The 19,068-nt window shown below is 39.4% G+C and overlaps 1 protein-coding gene across 10 annotated transcripts in view; it reads left to right on the forward strand.

Annotated features, from left to right (window-relative positions):
- The window catches only part of c12.2 (von Willebrand factor A domain-containing protein c12.2), a 336,226-nt gene that overhangs the window by 1,065 nt on the left and 316,093 nt on the right, over window positions 1-19,068 (forward strand). For 4 of the 10 annotated variants that reach the window (XM_071684244.1, XM_071684254.1, XM_071684252.1 and 1 more), the window contains exons 2-3: window positions 9,595-9,739; window positions 17,681-17,758. In XM_071684244.1, coding sequence (XP_071540345.1) covers window positions 9,595-9,739; window positions 17,681-17,758 — 223 coding nt within the window. Of the gene's footprint in view, window positions 1-6,488; window positions 6,627-9,594; window positions 9,740-14,742; window positions 14,816-17,680; window positions 17,759-19,068 lie in introns of those variants that run through there. The other 6 variants (XM_071684249.1, XM_071684250.1, XM_071684245.1 and 3 more) reach the window with 4 other exon arrangements.

Here is a 19,068-nt window from a genome sequence, read left to right on the forward strand (position 1 = left end):
ACAAAAATGTGTAAAGTACATACTATTTCCCTGATTATAGCATATAAATTATCGATAAATGCTTATTGCCAATGAGGTTCTCATACTACATTCAGCATGACTGGTGGCAGAATGAGAGAAATATTTATGCAAATACAAAAATACAAATGACTGGATTCAAGATAGAATGATTTCATGACTCAGATCTATCATTAAAGAATTGAGCATTGTTATTAGGACAAATATAGAAGAATTAGGTACTAGTTATATGTAATAGGAAAATATTGGGTGAAAGTGAAGCACAACTAAGAATAATTAGAACCTATAAAGATCTTATCTAACTTATTTCTTGTAGTAGAAAGACAGAAAAAAGTGAAAGTCTTGAAAAGAGATGCCACTTTCATAGGTTTGATATCTTAGTTTTTGTCATGGATTCTTTGATGCTAATGTACGGAATGGTACAAAGATGTGGGATTTTGTCGTTCAGTATCTATGAACTCATTAGTGGTTGGGTCAAGAGGGATAGGGAAAATGTCTTTAAAGATAATACTATAATAGTAATTTAGCATAGGTATAAACTCATTGGTCCTTTATTCAAAGGAAAATGTGCTATAGATGTATTGAATATACCAGGAAAAGTTTATGTAAAAGTATTGACTGATAGATTGATGGAAATGCATGAGTACAAAAGAAGTTAGGAGAAAGAGGGTTTTAGGAAAGGTAGAAGATGTGGATCAGATTTTTGTGGTGAGAATGCCTTTGTAAAAGTATGGGCAAAAAGTAAGAAGCGTGATGCAGCATTTATGAATATGGAGAGATCACATGATACAGTTGAATGGTATGCTATGTGGGATGTGTTGAGTATGTAATGAAGTAGGGGAACAACTGTCTGGTGGAGCGAAAGCCTTTTATGGAGGGGCAAATGCCTGTGTTAAAGTGGATGAAGTGGTGTGCAAAAGTTTCGGTATGCATATAGGTGTGAGGCAGGGCTGTGTGATATTCAGTGTGTATGGATCATGGTGAAGTGCCTGAGGATTGGTAGAATGCATATATAATGCCATTGAATAGTGGCATAGAGGGTAAAGGTGAGTTTTCAAACTACAGAGGAATTAGTTTGTTGAGTATTCCTGGAAAATTAATTATATGGAAGGATATTGACAGAGAGGGTAAAGGCATGTACAGAGCAGCAAACAAGGGAGGAGCAGTGTGGTTTCAGAAGTGGTAGAGGATATGTACATCAGGTGTTTGCTTTGAAAAATGTGTGTGAGAAATACTCAGAGAAACAGATGCATTTGTATGTGGCATTTATGGATCTGGAGGTGGCATATGATAGGTTGATAGAGATGCTTTGTGGAAGGTCTTAAGAGTTTATGGTGTGGGAAGTAAGTTGCTAGAAACAGTGAGAAGTTTTTACGAAGGACGTAAGGCATGTGTACTAGTAGGAAGAGAAGAGAGTGATTGCTTTTCAGTGAATGTCGGTCTGTGGCATGGGTGTGTGATGTCCCCATGGTTGTTGAATTTGTTAATGGATGGGGTGGTTATGGAGGTAAATGCAAGAATTTTGAAGAGAGGGGCGAGTATGCAGTCTGTTGGGGATGAGAGTGCCTGGGAAGTGTCAGTTGTTGTTTGCCGATGATACAGCTCTAGTGGCTGATCTGAGAGAGAAACTGCAAATATTGGTGACTGAGTTTGGAAAAGTGTGTAAAAGGAGAATACCAAGAGGTTGCCATGTCAGCTGTAGCTTTCAGCCTCCTCCAAGTCAACCCTTTCCATTTTAACATTGTTAAGAATCCTTTTCTGACTCATGACTCATAGGGGTCGGATAGTATTCATAATCACTTCTGACATCATAATGCACCCTTGCTCTGAATACATGAGACATACACGGTTTACTACAAGTTTATTGATCACCTGTCTGTCTCTTCATCATTGTTTGTGTATTTCATTATTTTACCTTCCTCTGATCCCTCGTCAACATAGATATTCAGTTTTACTTGTTGTTTTTCATTCCTTAGGAGGCTTTTAGTGTGGATGCCATGCATGGGGAGTGCACATAGGTAGAGACCAGAAGTAATGTAGAATGAATGGAGAAGAACTGGAGGAAGTGAAGTGTTTTAGATATCTGGGAGTGGATTTGGCAGCGGATGGAACCATGGAAGTGGAAGCGAGTCATAGGGTGGGGAGCGAGGGCGACAGTTCTGGGAGCGTTGAAAAATGTGTGGAAAGCGAGAAAGTTATCTCGGAAAGCAAAAATGGGTATGTTTGAAGGAATAGTGGTTCCAGCAATGTTATATGGTTGCAAGGCGTGGGCTGTAGATAGAGTTGTGCGGAGAGGGTGAATGTGTTGGAAATGAGATGTTTGAGGACTATGTGGTGTGAGGTGGTTTGATCGAGTAAGTAATGAAAGGGTAACAGAGATGTGTGGAAATAAAAAGAGCGTGGTTGAGAGAGCAGAAGAGGGTGTTTTGAAATGGTTTGGGCATATGGAGAGAATGAGTGAGGAAAGATTGACAAAGAGGATATATGTGTCGGAGGTGGAGGGAACGAGGAGAAGTAGGAGACCAAATTGGAGGTGGAAAGATGGAGTGAAAAAGATTTTGAGAGATCGGGGCCTGAACATTCAGGAGGGTAAAAGGTGTGCAAGGAATAGAGTGAATTGGAACAATGTGGTATACTGGAGTCGACGTGCTGTCATTGGATTGAACCAGGGCATGTGAAGCGTCTGGGGTAAACTATGGAAAGTTTTGTGGGGCCTTGATGTGGAAAGGGAGCTGTGGTTTCGATGCATTATACATGACAGCTAGAGACTGAGTGTGAATGAATGTGGCCTTTGTTGTCTTTTCCTAGTGCTACCTCGTTAACATGCAGGGGGAGGGGGTTGTCATTTCATGTGTGGCGGGGTGGCAACGGGAATGAATAAGGGCAGACAGTATGAAATATGTACATGTGTATATATGTATATGTGTGTGTGTGTATATATATATATATGTGTGTGTACGTTGAGATGTATAGGTATGTATATGTGCATGTGTGGACGTGTATGTAAGTACATGTGTATGTGGATGGGTTGTGCCATTCTTTTGTCTGTTTTCTTGCGCTACCTCGCAAATGCGGGAGACAGCGACAACGTATTATAGATATAAATAAATGATGAATATATATGTATATATGTATTTAGAAAAACAGGTGGATTTGTATGTAGCATTTAAGGATCTGGAGAAGGCATATGTTAGGGTTGATAGAGATGCTTTGTGGAAGGTCTTAAGAGTATATGGAATGGGAGGTAAGCTGCTAGAAGCAGTTAGAACTTTTTACCAAGAGTGTAAGGAATGTGTACGAGTAGGAAGAGAAGAGTAATTGCTTCTCAGTGAAGGTCGGTCTGCGGCAGGGGTGTATGATGTCCCCATGGTTGTTTGATTTATTTATGGATTGGGCTGTTAGGGAGGAAAATGCAAGAGCTTTGGAGATAGGGGTGAGTATGCAGTCTGTTGGGGATGAGAGTGCCTGGGAGATGCGTCAGTTGTTGTTCGCCGATGATACAGCACTGATGGCTGATTCGAGTGAGAAACTGCAGAAGTTGGTGACTGAGTTTGGTAACGTGTGTTAAAGGAGAAAGTTGAGAGTAAATGTGAATAAGAGCAAGGTTATTAGGTTCAGTAGGGTTGAGGGACAAGTTAGTTGGGATGTAAGATTGAATGGAGAAAAACTGGAGGAAGTGAAGTGTTTTAGATATCTGGGAGGAGACTTACCAGCGAATGGAATTATGGGGGTGGTTTGATCGAGTGAGTAACGTAAGGGTAAGAGAGATGTGTGGAAATAAAAAGAGCGTGGTTGAGAGAGCAGAAGAGGGTGTTTTGAAGTGGTTTGGGCACATGGAGAGGATGAGTGAGGAAAGATTGACCAAGAGGATATATGTGTCGGAGGTGGAGGCAACAAGGAGAAGAGGGAGACCAAATTGGAGGTGGAAAGATGGAGTGAAAAAGATTTTGTGTGATCGGGGCCTGAACATGCAGGAGGGTGAAAGGAGGGCAAGGAATAGAGTGAATTGGAGCGATGTGGTATACCGGGGTTGACGTGCTGTCAGTGGATTGAAGCAGGGCAAGTGAAGCGTCTGGGGTAAGCTATGGAAAGCTGTGTAGGTATGTATATTTGCGTGTGTGGACGTATGTATATACATGTGTATTGGGTGGGTTGGGCCATTTCTTTCGTCTGTTTCCTTGCGCTACCTCGCAAGCGCGGGAGACAGCGACAAAGTATAAAAAAAAAAAAAAAAAATATATATATATATATGTATATATATATATATATATATATATATATATATATATATATATATATATGTATATATATATATATATATATATATATATATATATATATATATATATATATGTATATATATATTATCCCTGGGGATAGGGGAGAAAGAATACTTCCCATGTATTCCCTGCGTGTCGTAGATGGCGACTAAAAGGGGAGGGAGCGGGTGGCTGGAAATCCTCCCCTCTCGTTTTTTTTTAATTTTCCAAAAGAAGGAACAGAGAAGGGGGCCAGGTGAGGATATTCCCTCTGTTTTGAAATGGTTTGGTCACATGGAGAGAATGAGTGGGGAAAGATTGACCAAGAGGATGTATGTGTCGGAGGTGGAGGGAACGAGGAGAAGTGGGAGACCAAATTGGAGGTGGAAAGATGGAGTGAAAAAGATTTTGAGTGATCGGGGCCTGAACATGCAGGAGGGTGAAAGGCGTGCAAGGAATAGAGTGAATTGGAACGATGTGGTATACTGGGGTTGACGTGCTGTCAATGGATTGAACTAGGGCATGTGAAGCGTTTGGGGTAAACCATGGAAAGTTCTGTGGGGCCTGGATGTGGAAAGGTAGCTGTGGTTTCGGTGCATGACCGCTACATGACAGCTACAGACTGAGTGTGAACGAATGGGACCTTTGTTGTCTTTTCCTAGCACTACCTCGCACACATGAGGGGGGAGGGGGTTGTTATTCCATGTGTTGTGAGGTGGCGATGGGAATGAATAAAGGCAGGTATTAAGGAAGGTATTAAGAATATATGGCGTGGGAGGCAAGTTGTTAGAAACAGTGAAAAGTTTTTATCGAGGATGTATGGCATGTGTACGTGTAGGAAGAGAGGAAAGTGATCGGTTCTCAGTGAATGTAGGTTTGCGGCAGGGGTGTGTGATGTCTCCATGGTTGTTTAATTTGTTTATGGATGAGGTTGTTAGGGAGGTAAATGCAAGAATTTTGGAAAGAGGGGCAAGTATGAAGTCTGTTGTGGATGAGAGAGCTTGAGAAGTGAGTCAGTTGTTGTTTGCTGATGATACAGCGCTGGTGGCTGATTCATGTGAGAAACTGCAGAAGCTGGTGACTGAGTTTGGTAAAGTGTGTGAAAGAAGAAAGTTAAGAGTAAATGTGAATAAGAGCAAGGTTATTAGGTATAGTAGGGTTGAGGGTCAAGTAAATTGGGAGGTAAGTTTGAATGGAGAAAAACTGGAGGAAGTAAAGTGTTTTAGATATCTAGGAGTGGATCTGGCAGTGGATGGAACCATGGAAGCGGAAGTGGATCATAGGGTGGGGGAGGCGGCGAAAATTCTGGGAGCCTTGAAGAATGTGTGGAAGTCGAGAACATTATCTCGGAAAGCAAAAATGGGTATGTTTGAAGGAATAGTGGCTCCAACAATATTGTATGGTTGCGAGGCGTGGACTATGGATAGAGTTGTGCGCAGGAGGATGGATGTGCTGGAAATGAGATGTTTGAGGACAATGTGTGGTGTGAGGTGGTTTGATCGAGTAAGTAATGTAAGGGTAAGAGAGATGGGTGGAAATAAAAAGAGCGTGGTTGAGAGAGCAGAAGAGGGTGTTTTGAAATGGTTTGGTCACATGGAGAGAATGAGTGAGGAAAGATTGACCAAGAGGATATATGTGTCGGAGGTGGAGGGAACGAGGAGAAGAGGGAGACCAAATTGGAGGTGGAAAGATGGAGTGAAAAAGATTTTGTGTGATCGGGGCCTGAACATGCAGGAGGGTGAAAGGAGGGCAAAGAATAGAGTGAATTGGAGCGATGTGGTATACTGGGGTTGACGTGCTGTCAGTGGATTGAATCAAGGCATGTGTATGGGGGTGGGTTGGGCCATTTCTTTCGTCTGTTTCCTTGTGCTACCTCTCAAACGCGGGAGACAGCGGCAAAAAGAAAAAAGAAAAATATATATATATATATATATATATATATATATATATATATATATATATATATATATATATATATATGTTTGTTGTAAATGAGGGCATTATATTCTGGCTGTGATTCTACATATCTTTCTCTTTTTTTCTATGATCATAGCACTTACTGCCTACTGATATATTTTGTTTTCAGGTTTATCAGTCTGCCTCTGAATAGCTCCTTACATTAAACAAGAAAAAGTCTACTTAGATCCTACATATCACTATTGCATAACAAAGTCTCCTCCTTTCCTTTCATGTAGTAATGTGACTTTGATTGAACAGGTATATAAGAGATATGCCTAAAAGGTTTTGAGGTGGGAAGCATCCTGCCATCATTGCTGCCAAGCAAGAAACTCAAGAATTGGGGATGAGAAGAGTGAGAGTGGCATAAAGTGACAGCAGATCATTGCAGAGGTAACCATTTCATGGTCAACCAAAATATGTATATGGTACTGCATGTGCGTATTTATGCACCATATAAGTATTGTAAAGGTTTTTCTCTTTAACATTTGTTTGTCCTGCAAGCCATTAGAATGTTAGACCTGTTATCCTCCCATCTTATTGGCAAGATAAGCCTCCTCTTACCCTTTGTTAACCACTTGTGAGATAGCTAAGGGTTTGGCTCAGCCTGGATCTTTCCTTACATCAATCACCAACCTTCTCTAAATGATGATGTCATCATTCCCAGGTTTTCAGCTGAGACATACCTCATTTTATCTTGGAATACCAAGAGGGTGCCATGTCAGCTGTGGCTTTCCACCTCCTCCAAGCGAACCCATTCCATTACAACATGGATAAGAATCTTCTCTGATTCATGCTTAAATCATAAGGGTCGGATAGTATTCATAATCACTTTTGACAGCATATTGTACCCTTGCTTTGAATACGAGAGATACACACTGTTTACTACTCATTTATTAAGCATCTGTCTGTTTCTTCATTGTTTGTGTATTTCATTAGTTTACCTTCGTCTGATCCCTTTGTGACATAGACATTCAGTTTTACCTGTTGTTTTTCTTTCCTTAGGAGGCTTTTAGTGTATGGATGCCATGCAAGGGGAGTACACATAGGTAGAGACCATAATGATGTTGGCCCAAAGTAATAATCCTGATTTCTACTAACTTGTGGTCAAACATTAGGAAGCTAAGCCTCCACATTTAGGATTTTGACTCCATTAACCTTTGCTGGCATATTGGGAGACAAAAAGCTTCTTTAGTTTAATTCAGGTCAGAAAGGAATTTTTATTTGCCATAGAGAGTATTTTTCTCATTATTCTCGGAGTGTTAGTACTGCTGGGAGTTACTTGTAGAAGATCATGTCCTGGTCATGATGGGCGGTTTGGATCACTTAACCCACTAATCTGGCAGTTCCACACCTTGATTATTTGAACACTACAACAAGGGGGCAGTAGGGTAGGAACAAATGGTGCCTATAGGAGTGCCAGGCTTTTCATGAGAATAATAGTGGTGTATCAGTTGGCATTGTCCAAACCATTTCAATATACACTCATCTGCTTTCAACCACACATGTTTTATTTCCACACATCTCTCTTACCCTTTCATTGCTTACTCGATCAAACCACCTCACACCGCATATCGTCTTCAAACATTTCATTTTCAACTCATCCACCCTCCTCCGCGTAACCTTATCTATAGCCCATGTCTCGCAACCATATGATATTGTTGGAACCACTATTCCTTTGAACTTACCCATTTTTGCTGTCCGAGATAACGTTCTCTCCTTCCACACATTCTTCAATGCTCCCAGAACCTTTGCCCCCTCCTCCACCCTGTGACTCACTTCCATTTCTGTGGTTCCATTCACTGCCAAGTCCACTCCCAGATATCTAAAACACTTCACTTCCTCTATTTTTTCTCTATTCAAACTTACATCCCAATTATTTTGGCCCTTAAAACTACTGAACCTAATAACCTTGCTCTTATTCACATTTACTCTCAGCTTTCTCCTTTCACACACTTTTGCAAACTCAGTCACCAGCTTCTGTAGTTTCTCACTCAAATCAGCCACCAGAGCTGTATCATCTGCGAACAACAACTGACTTTTTTCCCAGGCCCTCTCATCCCGAACAGACTGCATACTCGCCCCTCTCTCCAAAACTCTTGCATTTACCTCCATAACCACCCCATCCATAAACAAATTCAACAACCATGGTGACATCACACACCCCTGCTGCAGACCAGCCTTCACTGGGAACCAGTCACTCTCCTCTCTTCCGATCTGAGGCTTCACCATTTAATACTATAAGCTGCTTTCCTCCGGTAAGCCAGTCTCTGATCCATGTACAGAGTTCTTCATGGATTCCGTGTGCTTTGAGTTTATGTAAAAGTCTCTTGTGTGGTACTGTTGAAAGCCTTTTGGAGATCTGAATATACTACATCAGATGGTAATTTTTAATTTCAGTTCTGATAAATAACATTAAGTATTTCTAGCAAATTCATCAGGCAGGATCTTCCATAGTGGAAACCATGTTGGTTGTCTGATATTATTTTGTGTTCTTGTTGAAGTGTGACAGTTTTATCTCATATTTGTTTCATCATTTTACCTGACATTGACATGAGGCTAATTGGATGGTAGTTCAAGGCACACTTTTTATCTCCTTTTTTGTATGTAGGAGTAACATTTACTAGTTTCCAGTCAATCAGTATCTGACCATCTGATAGAGATTTGTTGAATATTTTTGTTATTGGATATATTGAGATTATATGTTACAGTAATGCTTGGCTTTGCTTTTTAAAGTCCCTGGATTCAATAATACTTTCATAATTGGAAGATTACTGTTCCACTTCAGATTAGCATAGCTGATGATATGGTTTTTGAAATATATTAATGTGATTTAAGTAGTCTGTGCTTTATAAAGTTTTACACTGTATTTTTTTAATGTTTTGGTATTCCAGCACATGATTTTATGTAAAGTTAGAAATTATTTATTTATTTATTTTGCTTTGTCGCTGTCTCCCACGTTTGCGAGGTAGCGCAAGGAAACAGACGAAAGAAATGGCCCAACCCACCCCGATACACATGTATATACACACACGTCCACACACGCAAACATACATACCTATACATCTCAATGTACACATATATATACACACAGACACATACATATATACCCATGCACACAATTCACACTGTCTGCCATTATTCATTCCCATCGCCACCTTGCCACACATGGAATACCATCCCCCTCCCCCCTCATGTGTGCGAGGTAGCGCTAGGAAAAGACAACAAAGGCCCCATTCATTCACACTCAGTCTCTAGCTGTCATGCAATAATGCCCGAAGTTAGAAATATATTAAGTAATTTGGCACTGTTGAAAGCTGTTTAATCATTGAGGAATACAGTATATCTGTATTTATTTCAGATGAGGTCACAAGGAACACTGAGTCGCCTACGTGTCCTGACTCGAATTCTTGCTGCATCACACATACATGGAAATCTTATGTCTAGTTTATATCATCCTGTCCGTCTTAGCTCAGGTTTGTTGACCAGGCAGAGGACAGAACATTGTAAGTATAGTCCATACACATTGCTGTGATATGTTATGGACAGAGTACAACTCATTTTAAACATGATGCAATGTTGTGTTTTTTATATTTATTTATTTATTTTGCTTTGTCGCTGTCTCCCGCGTTTGCGAGGTAGCGCAAGGAAACAGACGAAAGAAATGGCCCAACCCACCCCCATACACATGTATATATATACACGTTCACACACGCAAATTTACATACTGATACATCTCAATGTACACATATATATACACACACAGACACCTACATATATACACATGCACACAATTCACAGTGTCTGCCTTTATTCATTCCCATCGCCACCTCGCCACACATGGAATAACATCCCCCTCCCCCCTCATGTGTGCGAGGTAGCGCTAGGAAAAGACAACAAAGGCCCCATTCGTTCACTCTCAGTCTCTAGCTGTCATGCAATAACGCCTGAAACCACAGCTCCCTTTCCCTTGTGTTTTTTATGTTTGGTAATAATTTATTTGATTTTTGTAATGCTACTTTTTCAGTTAGTTGAAACAGGTGTTACTGGACTCAGCCTGCTAGAGGTTACATTATGAGTAGACTAGTTACTTTTGGCAAAGCTGTATCATTGGGAATATAGTTTTGCAAAAGACCTCACTCCAAAGGATTCTACAATTCCCTGCTACTGGAAGTAGCACAACCTCTTGCTGCAGGGGCCTTTACAAAGGCCTTGGGTAATACCATGTCTTACCTAGAAATTTGCACTGGGGTGAATATTAAAGAATCTCCTGTATTTCTTCACACAAGCCTCTTTTCCAAGCTCACTTACTCTCACTACTCTCCTCTCACCAATGATGTTTCCTCTTTTCCAAAAACCTCTACAAATCTTCACCCCTATTTCCATCTACTGTATTGATTTCCCCATCCCCTAATTTTACCTTCAACTGCCATGTTACCCACCTTCACATTCAGATCAGCCATCATTAATACCTGGTTTATTGCATGTCTGTCACCTTTTTTTTTCTAAGGTTTTGTTTCTGGAAAGGTTCAGAAATTATATAGTCCTTAGGGTTGCCTTTGTGTTGATGTTGACCTGAGGCAAGATTGTTGTGTATGTATGTTTGATATATGCCATTTAATTCTTTCAGTTTTTTGAGAGGAAGGGGTTGGTTAAACAGTTTGATGTATACATGTTTTTGTGATTCATGTTTGTCATGTGGCAGTAATGTAATCATAGAGTTTTGAGGAAATGCTGTCATTTGGTCATGGAGCAGCCACTGTTTTAGAGGTATGTGATAATGTATTAGATATTTATGGCTTGCAGTATATTGGCACTCTATGATGCGATGGTAATGTAATCAGCGTAAGAAAGAAAAAGAATATTATGGGTTGTGAAAGGTGGTTGAAGGTCATGAAGAAAGAGGTTGAAGAGAATGGGAAATGTAATGACCCCATTGGTGATTAATTGCCTGTTTGTACTTATGATTTATTTGTGTGGTACAGAGAGGGAGTTTTACATTTCTTGGGCCCCATCTTATGAACATTCTCTACTGCAATATGTCTTGAGTATATGTATTCTGTCTGCTTTAAGTATTCCTTTACATCCATTTCAATGTGTTTCTTACTAAATTTCATGTTATGTCTTCTGGTTACTCGATCCTTATATCTCTCAAAAATTTGCTCGCCGTTCACATTGGTGATCTCTTACGAATACTGAAAGTTTGTAATCAAGTCAACCCCATTCTCTGCTCTTACAGAATGGGTAAATTTAAAGCCTCCAGCCTTTCCTTGGAACATAGGTTTCATGTTTCTGATGTCAACTTTGTTGTCCCTCTTTGGACCTTCTCTGTTAGGTCTTTGTGCTTCTTCAAAGAAGATATTCTAGTTTTGGCCCTCTGTAGGATATGAATATCTTGCTAGATATATCCGTATCCATGCACTGAGGTAGGGGAGAAAGAATTCAACCTCTGTATTCCCTACATGTTATAGAAGGTGACTGAAGGCGGTAGGAGTGGAAGGCTGGAAATCCTCCTCTTCTTGTATTTCAGTTTCTTAATGATGGAACAGGAGCCAAGCAAGGAGTGCTCAACCCCCTCAAAGGCTCAGGTTAGAGTATCTATGTGTGTAGGGATGTAACCAAGATGAGAAGGAGGGAGAGATAGGTGGTATTATTTGAGGAAAGAAAGCTAGATATTCTGACTCTGAGTGAAACAAAGCTTAAGGGTATAGGGGAAGAATGGTTTGGAAATGTCTTAGGAGTAAAGTCAGGAGATGATGAGAGAACAAGAGCTGAGGAAGGAGTAGCACTCCTGCTGAAGCAGTAGTTGTAGGAATGTGTGAAAGGCTGTAAGGAAGTGAGCTGTAGACTGATGTGGGTAAGAATGAAAGTGGATGGCAAGAGATGTGCCATTGTTAGTCCTTATGCGTCTGGCCATGAGAAAAAAGATCATGAGAGGCAAGTGTTTTGGAAGCAGCTAAATGAGTGTGTAAGCAGTTGTGAAGCAAGAGCTCAAGTAGTAGTGATGGGTGATTGAAATGTGATGGTGAGTAAAATGGCATTTGAGGGTATAATTTGGGGGCATGGGGTATTCTTGTTCTGAATAGAAATAATGAACAGCTTATGAAATTGTAGGCTGAAAAAGGACTGGTGATTGGGAATACCTGCTTTAAAAAGAGGGACATACTCAAGTATATGTACGTGCATAGGAAAGATGGTCAGCAAGTATTACTGGATTACATATTCATTGATAGGCATGTAAAAGAGTGACCTGAAGATGCGAATGTGCTGATAGGGGAAGCTGGTGGGATGTCTGATCATTATCTTGTGGAGGCAAGGGTGAAGATTTTTAGAGGTTTTCAGAAAAAGGGAAACTTTATTGTTGAGAAGAGACCAGTAAGGGTAACTGAGCTGGGAATAGAGACTTTTGTGAAGAAATACTGGGAGAAATTGAGTTTAGAACGGGAAAAGGGGACAGGAAATCAATTTAGGGTAGTGGAAGAGAAGTAGGAGGGATTTAGGGAAGAAATGGTGGATGTGCGAGAGGTGCATGAGGCATGCGAAATGTGTTTGGTGGACAGATTGGAGAGGGTTGTGAAATTTGAGATGAAGAAGTGAAGTTGCTGGTAAAAGAGAAAAGAGAGGTGTATGGGTGGTCCTTATAGAGAAGGAATGCAAATGATCGGAAGATGCATAGGAGAAAGCAGGAGGAGGTCAAGAGGAAGGCTCCAGTGTTGAAGAAGAGGGTAAATGAGAGTTGGAGTGAGTGAGTATCATTGAACTGTAGGGAGAATAAGATAATATTTTGGAAGGAAGTTAATAATGTGCAAAGAACGAGAACAAATGGAAACTGGTGATGGACGGAACACATGTATAGTGCCATTATATAAAGGTGAGTGTTCAAACTACTGATATAAGTTTATTGAGTGTACTTGGTAAGTTGTATGAGAGAGTAGTGATTGAGAGGGTGAAGGCATGTAAAGAGCATCAGATTGGGTAGGATGTGTGGACCAGGTTTTTGCTTTGAAGAATGTGTGTGGGAAATACTTAGAGAAACAAATGGATTTGTGTGGCATTCATAAATCTGGAGAAAGCAAATGTTGGGGTTGATAGAGATGCCTAGTAGAACATCTTAAGAATATAAGGTTTGGGAAGAAAGCTGTTAGAAGCAGTGTTAAGTTTTGATCAAGGATTTAAGATATGTATATGAGGAACAAGAGAGGAGAGTGATTGGTTTCAAGTAAAGGTTGGACTGCACAGAGTTGTGTGATCACCATGGTTGTTTAAGGTTTTTATGGTTGGGGTGGTTAGGAAAGTAAGTGGGAGTCTTGATGAGAGGGTCGGGTATGCCATCTTTAGGGTATAAGGGGGCTTGGGAAATGACTTGGTTGTTTACTGATGTTATAGTACTGGTAGCAGATTTGAGTGAGAAACTGCAAAGGTTGTTGAATGAGTTTGAAAGGGTGTGTGAAAAGAGGAAGTTGAAAGTAAATATGAATAAAAGCAAGGTTATTGGGTTTAGCAGTGTTGAGGGACAGGTCAGTTGGGATGTGAGAATGATTGGAGAAATATTAGAGGAAGTGATGTCTTTTAGATACCTGGAGCAGCTAATGGGATGATGGAAGCAGAAGTGGTTGTAGGGTGGGTGGGGGGCAAAGGTTCTGGGAGCAGTAAGGAATGTGTAGAAAGAGGGATTGTCATCTGAGAGGGCAAAAGTGGGTGTGTTTGAAGGTATAGTAGTACCAAAGATAATATGTGGATGTAAAGCACGACTTATAGATGAGGATATGCAGAGGAGGGTTTAAGTGTTGGAAATGAAATGTTTAAGGACAATATGTAGTGGGAAGTGGTTTGATTGAACAAATTATAAAAGAGGAAGAGAGAGGTATGGTAATGAAAAGAGTTTGGTCGAGAAAACTGAAGAGGGTGTAGTGAAATGGTTTGGAAATATGGAGAGAATGAGAGTGGAAAGGTTGACAAAGAGGATATATGTGCCAGAAGTGGAAGGAACAAGGAGGAGACCAGTTTGGAGATGGAAGGATGGAGCATTAAGGATTTTAAATGATTGGGGTCTGAACATGCAGAAGGATGAAAGACATGTATAGGATAGTGAAATGGAATGATGTGATTTCTGTGAATTAGACATGACAGCTAGAGAATGGATATGGCCTTTTTTCGTCTGTACCTTATGCTACCTTGATAACATAGAAAATGGAGATCAGGTATGAGTGAAAGAGCACTTTAAAGCTGTCATGATATTTAGAAAAAGAATTTTCTTGAAAGCTGTCATGATATTTGTTAGAATACATTTTTTCTTCCAAATTGTTCTCTCATCATGGAACTCTGGCAACAAGTTAGGGACGATATTGACTGACAAGCCCTCATACAGAATTGTGAAGCTTCTTTCATGCTAGATGATAATTATGTTGAGGTTGTCTTAAGGTTTATCCCATGCTCATTACTCCCCATTTGCTCAGGTTGAATTTCATCAAACATGTTGCAGACCAACTCTGGAGTCTGTTTAGGCCCCCATGTAAGCTGATGCAGTCCTCGTCACTTTTCATTTCCCTCTAGACCTTTGCATAATCTACAAATGTATTCAGGTAGGATTCCTAATCTACAGGCAAGTCAACTACATAGATCAAGAGTAATGATCCCGGAATTGAACCATGTGGCACTTTGCTAGTAACCTCTACCCATTTGAAAAAGGCTCTTCTAACATGTGTCCTTTGTCCCCTTCCATGGAGATAATCTTCTATTCATTGAATGTGTTTTCCCCTTATTCCTGCCTGGTGATCCAGTTTCTTGATCACCTTCCCAACTGCACTATATCAAATGGTTTCTGGCAGTTTAGATACAGACATTCCACCCAGCCATCTCTTCTGTCCTGGATTGAGCTCACTCTCTTATAGAACTCTAAGAGGTTAGTTGCACATAACCCCCTTACTCTAAAACCATGCTGTCTGTCACTTGGGAAATTTCTCCTTAGTAGAAAGTTATCCACTTTCTTTTTGATACTCTTTTCCAGAACCATACACACGACACTTCTTAATGAGAACTGTCTGTAGTTAAAGCCTGTACCTGGTCTCCTCTTTTACATGTTTGTATAACATTTTCCTTTTTCCATTCCCTTGTCTATATGCTTCTCTCTAATGACATCTTGAAAAGTGACTCAAGGGTTTATCTAGTGTATCTGCGCACATCTTTAGCCCATATGAAATTTCATCTGGACCATCAGCCTTGTATAGGTCAAGATATTTTAGAATTCTGTTGATATCTTTTCTAGATATCTCAGTGTTTTCCAAATCCTCTTCCTCATTCCATATTACTGATGATAGGCTATATTGTCTACCCTTGTGAAAACATCTGAACTTGCTGTTCAGTTCCATGCTGTCTGTCACTTGGGAAATTTCTCCTCAATAGAAAGTTATCCACTTTCTTTTTGATACTCTTTTCCAGAACCATACACACGACACTTCTTAATGAGAAGTGTCTGTAGTTAAAGCCTGTACCTGGTCTCGTCTTTTCCATGTTTGTATAACATTTTCCTTTTTCCATTCCCTTGTCTATATGCTTCTCTCTAATGACATCTTGAAAAGTGACTCAAGGGTTTATCTAGTGTATCTGCGCACATCTTTAGCCCATATGAAATTTCATCTGGACCATCAGCCTTGTATAGGTCAAGATATTTTAGAATTCTGTTGATATCTTTTTTAGATATCTCAGTGTTTTCCAAATCCTCTTCCCCATTCCATATTACTGATGATAGGGCTATATTGTCTACCCTTGTGAAAACATCTGAACTTGCTGTTCAGTTCCTCAGATATCCTTCCATTATCCTCAACTCAAAATTTTCCCCTCTGAATCCCTTTGCTTGATTAGCTGCTCCTTAACTGACAGCTGACTGCTTCTAGGTAGGCTAAAGGGTTTTAAGGTGGTATTGTTGGAGACATGCTTAGCTGCCAAAGAGGAAGTTTGCCAGCCATGATTTGTCATTGAGTAGTGAGGTGCTGAATATATTATGTTTGCAGTATGTGATGAGATACTATTAGATACTTTTTTTATTTTATTTTTTTTCATACATATTTGCCATTTCTTGCATTAGCGAGGTAGCATCAAGAACAGTGAACTGAGCCTTGGGGGAATATCCTCTCTTGGCCCCCTTCTTTGTTCCTTCTTTTGGAAAATTGAAAATGAGAGGGGAGGATTTCCAGCCCCCTGCTCCTTCCCCTTTTAGGTGCCTTCTTGGACACGTAAGGAATATGTGGGAAGTATTCTTTTCCCGTATTTATTACATACTGTGTGAGTTTAGTATGGAGAGTGGTGGTGGGGAGTTTGGGGTAGAACTTGTGTTTTTAAAAGTGGATGGGGATGACAGGTTTTTCCTTTAAGGATCAGGAAATTTAGGGTATTAAGAATATGGTAGGTTTGGAGGTTTGCTAGGTTTAGAATTGGTATGAAGTTTGCCAGTTTTCATATGTTTGTTTGTTTGTTTTTTTCAGATCCAGGAGTAATGACATTGGATTGAAAATTTAGAGGGTTGTAGGATCAAGTTGTTTCTAGTAATTATTAGATATTTTGTATAATCCTTAGGGGCTGTGAGCTTTTCATTGATTTGATTGTTTCATTTGTGTCAGTGTGAAAGGTGGGTTGGAGTTTAAGTTGGTATATATCCCTGGGGATAGGGGAGAAAGAATACTTCCCACGTATTCCCTGCGTGTCGTAGAAGGCGACTAAAAGGGGAGGGAGCGGGGGGCTGGAAATCCTCCCCTCTCGTTTTTTTTTTTTTTTTTTTTAATTTTCCAAAAGAAGGAACAGAGAATTGGGCCAGGTGAGGGTATTCCCTCAAGGCCCAGTCCTCTGTTCTTAACGCTACCTCGCTAATGCAGGAAATGGCGAATAGTTTGAAAGAAAGAAAGAATATTTTGTTGAGTGGTTTTATGGTGATTTTGCGTCTGCTAGTATGTATGTTTGTTGAAAATATGAAGGTTTTTGCAAGAGAGTAAATTTACTGAAATGTCACTGGTCATAGATATTTTTGGAGAATGGAGAATTTAGGTACAAACAGTTTTTACTGTTGACTAATACTTTTTATCTCTTGTTAGATAATCATGAGAATTTTATTATTCTAGGAATGATTATTGTTATGGAAATCAGGATTTATGTTAGTTTATATTATTTTCCTCTGTATCCAAATTCTTTTCAGATTCCTTTGGTTTCATTTGATAAAGCTGGAGTGAGAGTCAACTTTTTTTCCTCGTAGGGCAACTGAATTGTTTGGCATATGATTTGAACATTATTTGGTATGTAGGAGTAGAATGTAAGATGTGTTGTGTCTGACATGTTTGGAGAGGAATCCTTTTAGTAGCAATAGCTTGAGAAGTTTTAAGAGTAGAATTAAGTACCTTTATTAATTTAAGAATTGCTTCATAGTAAAAAAACAATATTGTGATTCATTTTACTTGCAGATTCTTCTGTTACTATTGGTGATGTAACTAAACACCTTAAGGTTCCAAAACATCCAGAGCTTGTACCTGTTGGATATTGTAAGTTTTTAACCAAAGATTTAATTTAAAATTTGTTTTAGTCAGTAAGTGGATATCTTTTGAAAATGAAAGTTGATAGATGTAGAACTGGAATAGAATGAAGCATCATACTTATAAATCACTGTTGCTTTGTGTCAGATTGAATCACATTTTCTGACTTTTGATGCTTAAGAATATAAGTCGCAGACAAATGTCAAAGTAGCTCCCTTTATCTTTTCCTTGTGAACAAGGTGAAGAGGTCTGCAAACCATTAGAGGATTCATGCAGCTCATAGACTAACAAAACTTTTAAGGTGCTGGGAAAACTGTCTTGTAGAATCATGCCTTTGGCATGTGTCCTGGAATAGTAGAACTTATATGGTTATAGGGAAGTTGCCTTGTATTTTATTTCCTCTTTTGCTGATCATTTGAAAGGGGGTATTTTACTTGTTTGAGAGAAATACTCTGCAGAGCAGTCTGCATTACTTTACTGCAAGAGTTTTTAATTTGTTGGTGTGTATTATGGAATAAAATCCTTCCCTGAAGCTCTTGAACTGTATATCAGGTTTGGTTTCAGTAAGTTAGCATCAGTATGGAAGAAGGAGGGATGTATGAATTTTAGTCTGAGTGTTTCTATAGTAAAAAAGAATAAATTTAACACAGAATCTTATTCCTATACATGATTGTAATTCCCGTTTCAAGTATAAAATCAAAAGATTAAAGTTAAAAAATGAAGGTATATGATGATATGAATGGAGACACTGGTCTCATGTGAGACACTGGTCTCATGTGATGAATCACCTCAGTATATAAAGTGAAAAAGTTACATGCACTTTCATAGATGTTCAAGTCTATGTTTCACTTTAAGACAGTATTGGTTGAAGATATGTATGAGTGATGTTCACAGAATGTGTACCTGATTTATCCCATTAAACTGGGATTTGGGTAATGATGATAGATAGAATTAATGAATTTTTGATAAAAATGGTTGAATGGATGCTGATATCAAAAAGCTTTAAGTAGTTGAGCTTCAGAAAATGAAAATGAAAAAGTGAACAATCATATGTAATGAGATTTATTGGGGATATTACTGGAAGCTCCTTAAAATTTTTTCCTGTTAAATATTGGTCTTTAACAGTGGTATGCTGAAAACTGTTTTCAAAGAAGTGACTCTAATTTTGGGGGTGGATAGAGTAAGGAATACAAAGGTTGAGAGGGAAATATGATATTATAATGGTTGGTTAGAGTAAAGCAATGGACTTACTCTAGCTGTAAGTGGGAATGAAATTTTAGAATAGAGCACTTGAATATGTTGATTGGGAATGCCTGTAG

Source organism: Panulirus ornatus, chromosome 37 (assembly GCF_036320965.1).
Source record: "Panulirus ornatus isolate Po-2019 chromosome 37, ASM3632096v1, whole genome shotgun sequence".
Classification (NCBI taxonomy): Eukaryota; Metazoa; Arthropoda; class Malacostraca; order Decapoda; family Palinuridae; genus Panulirus; species Panulirus ornatus.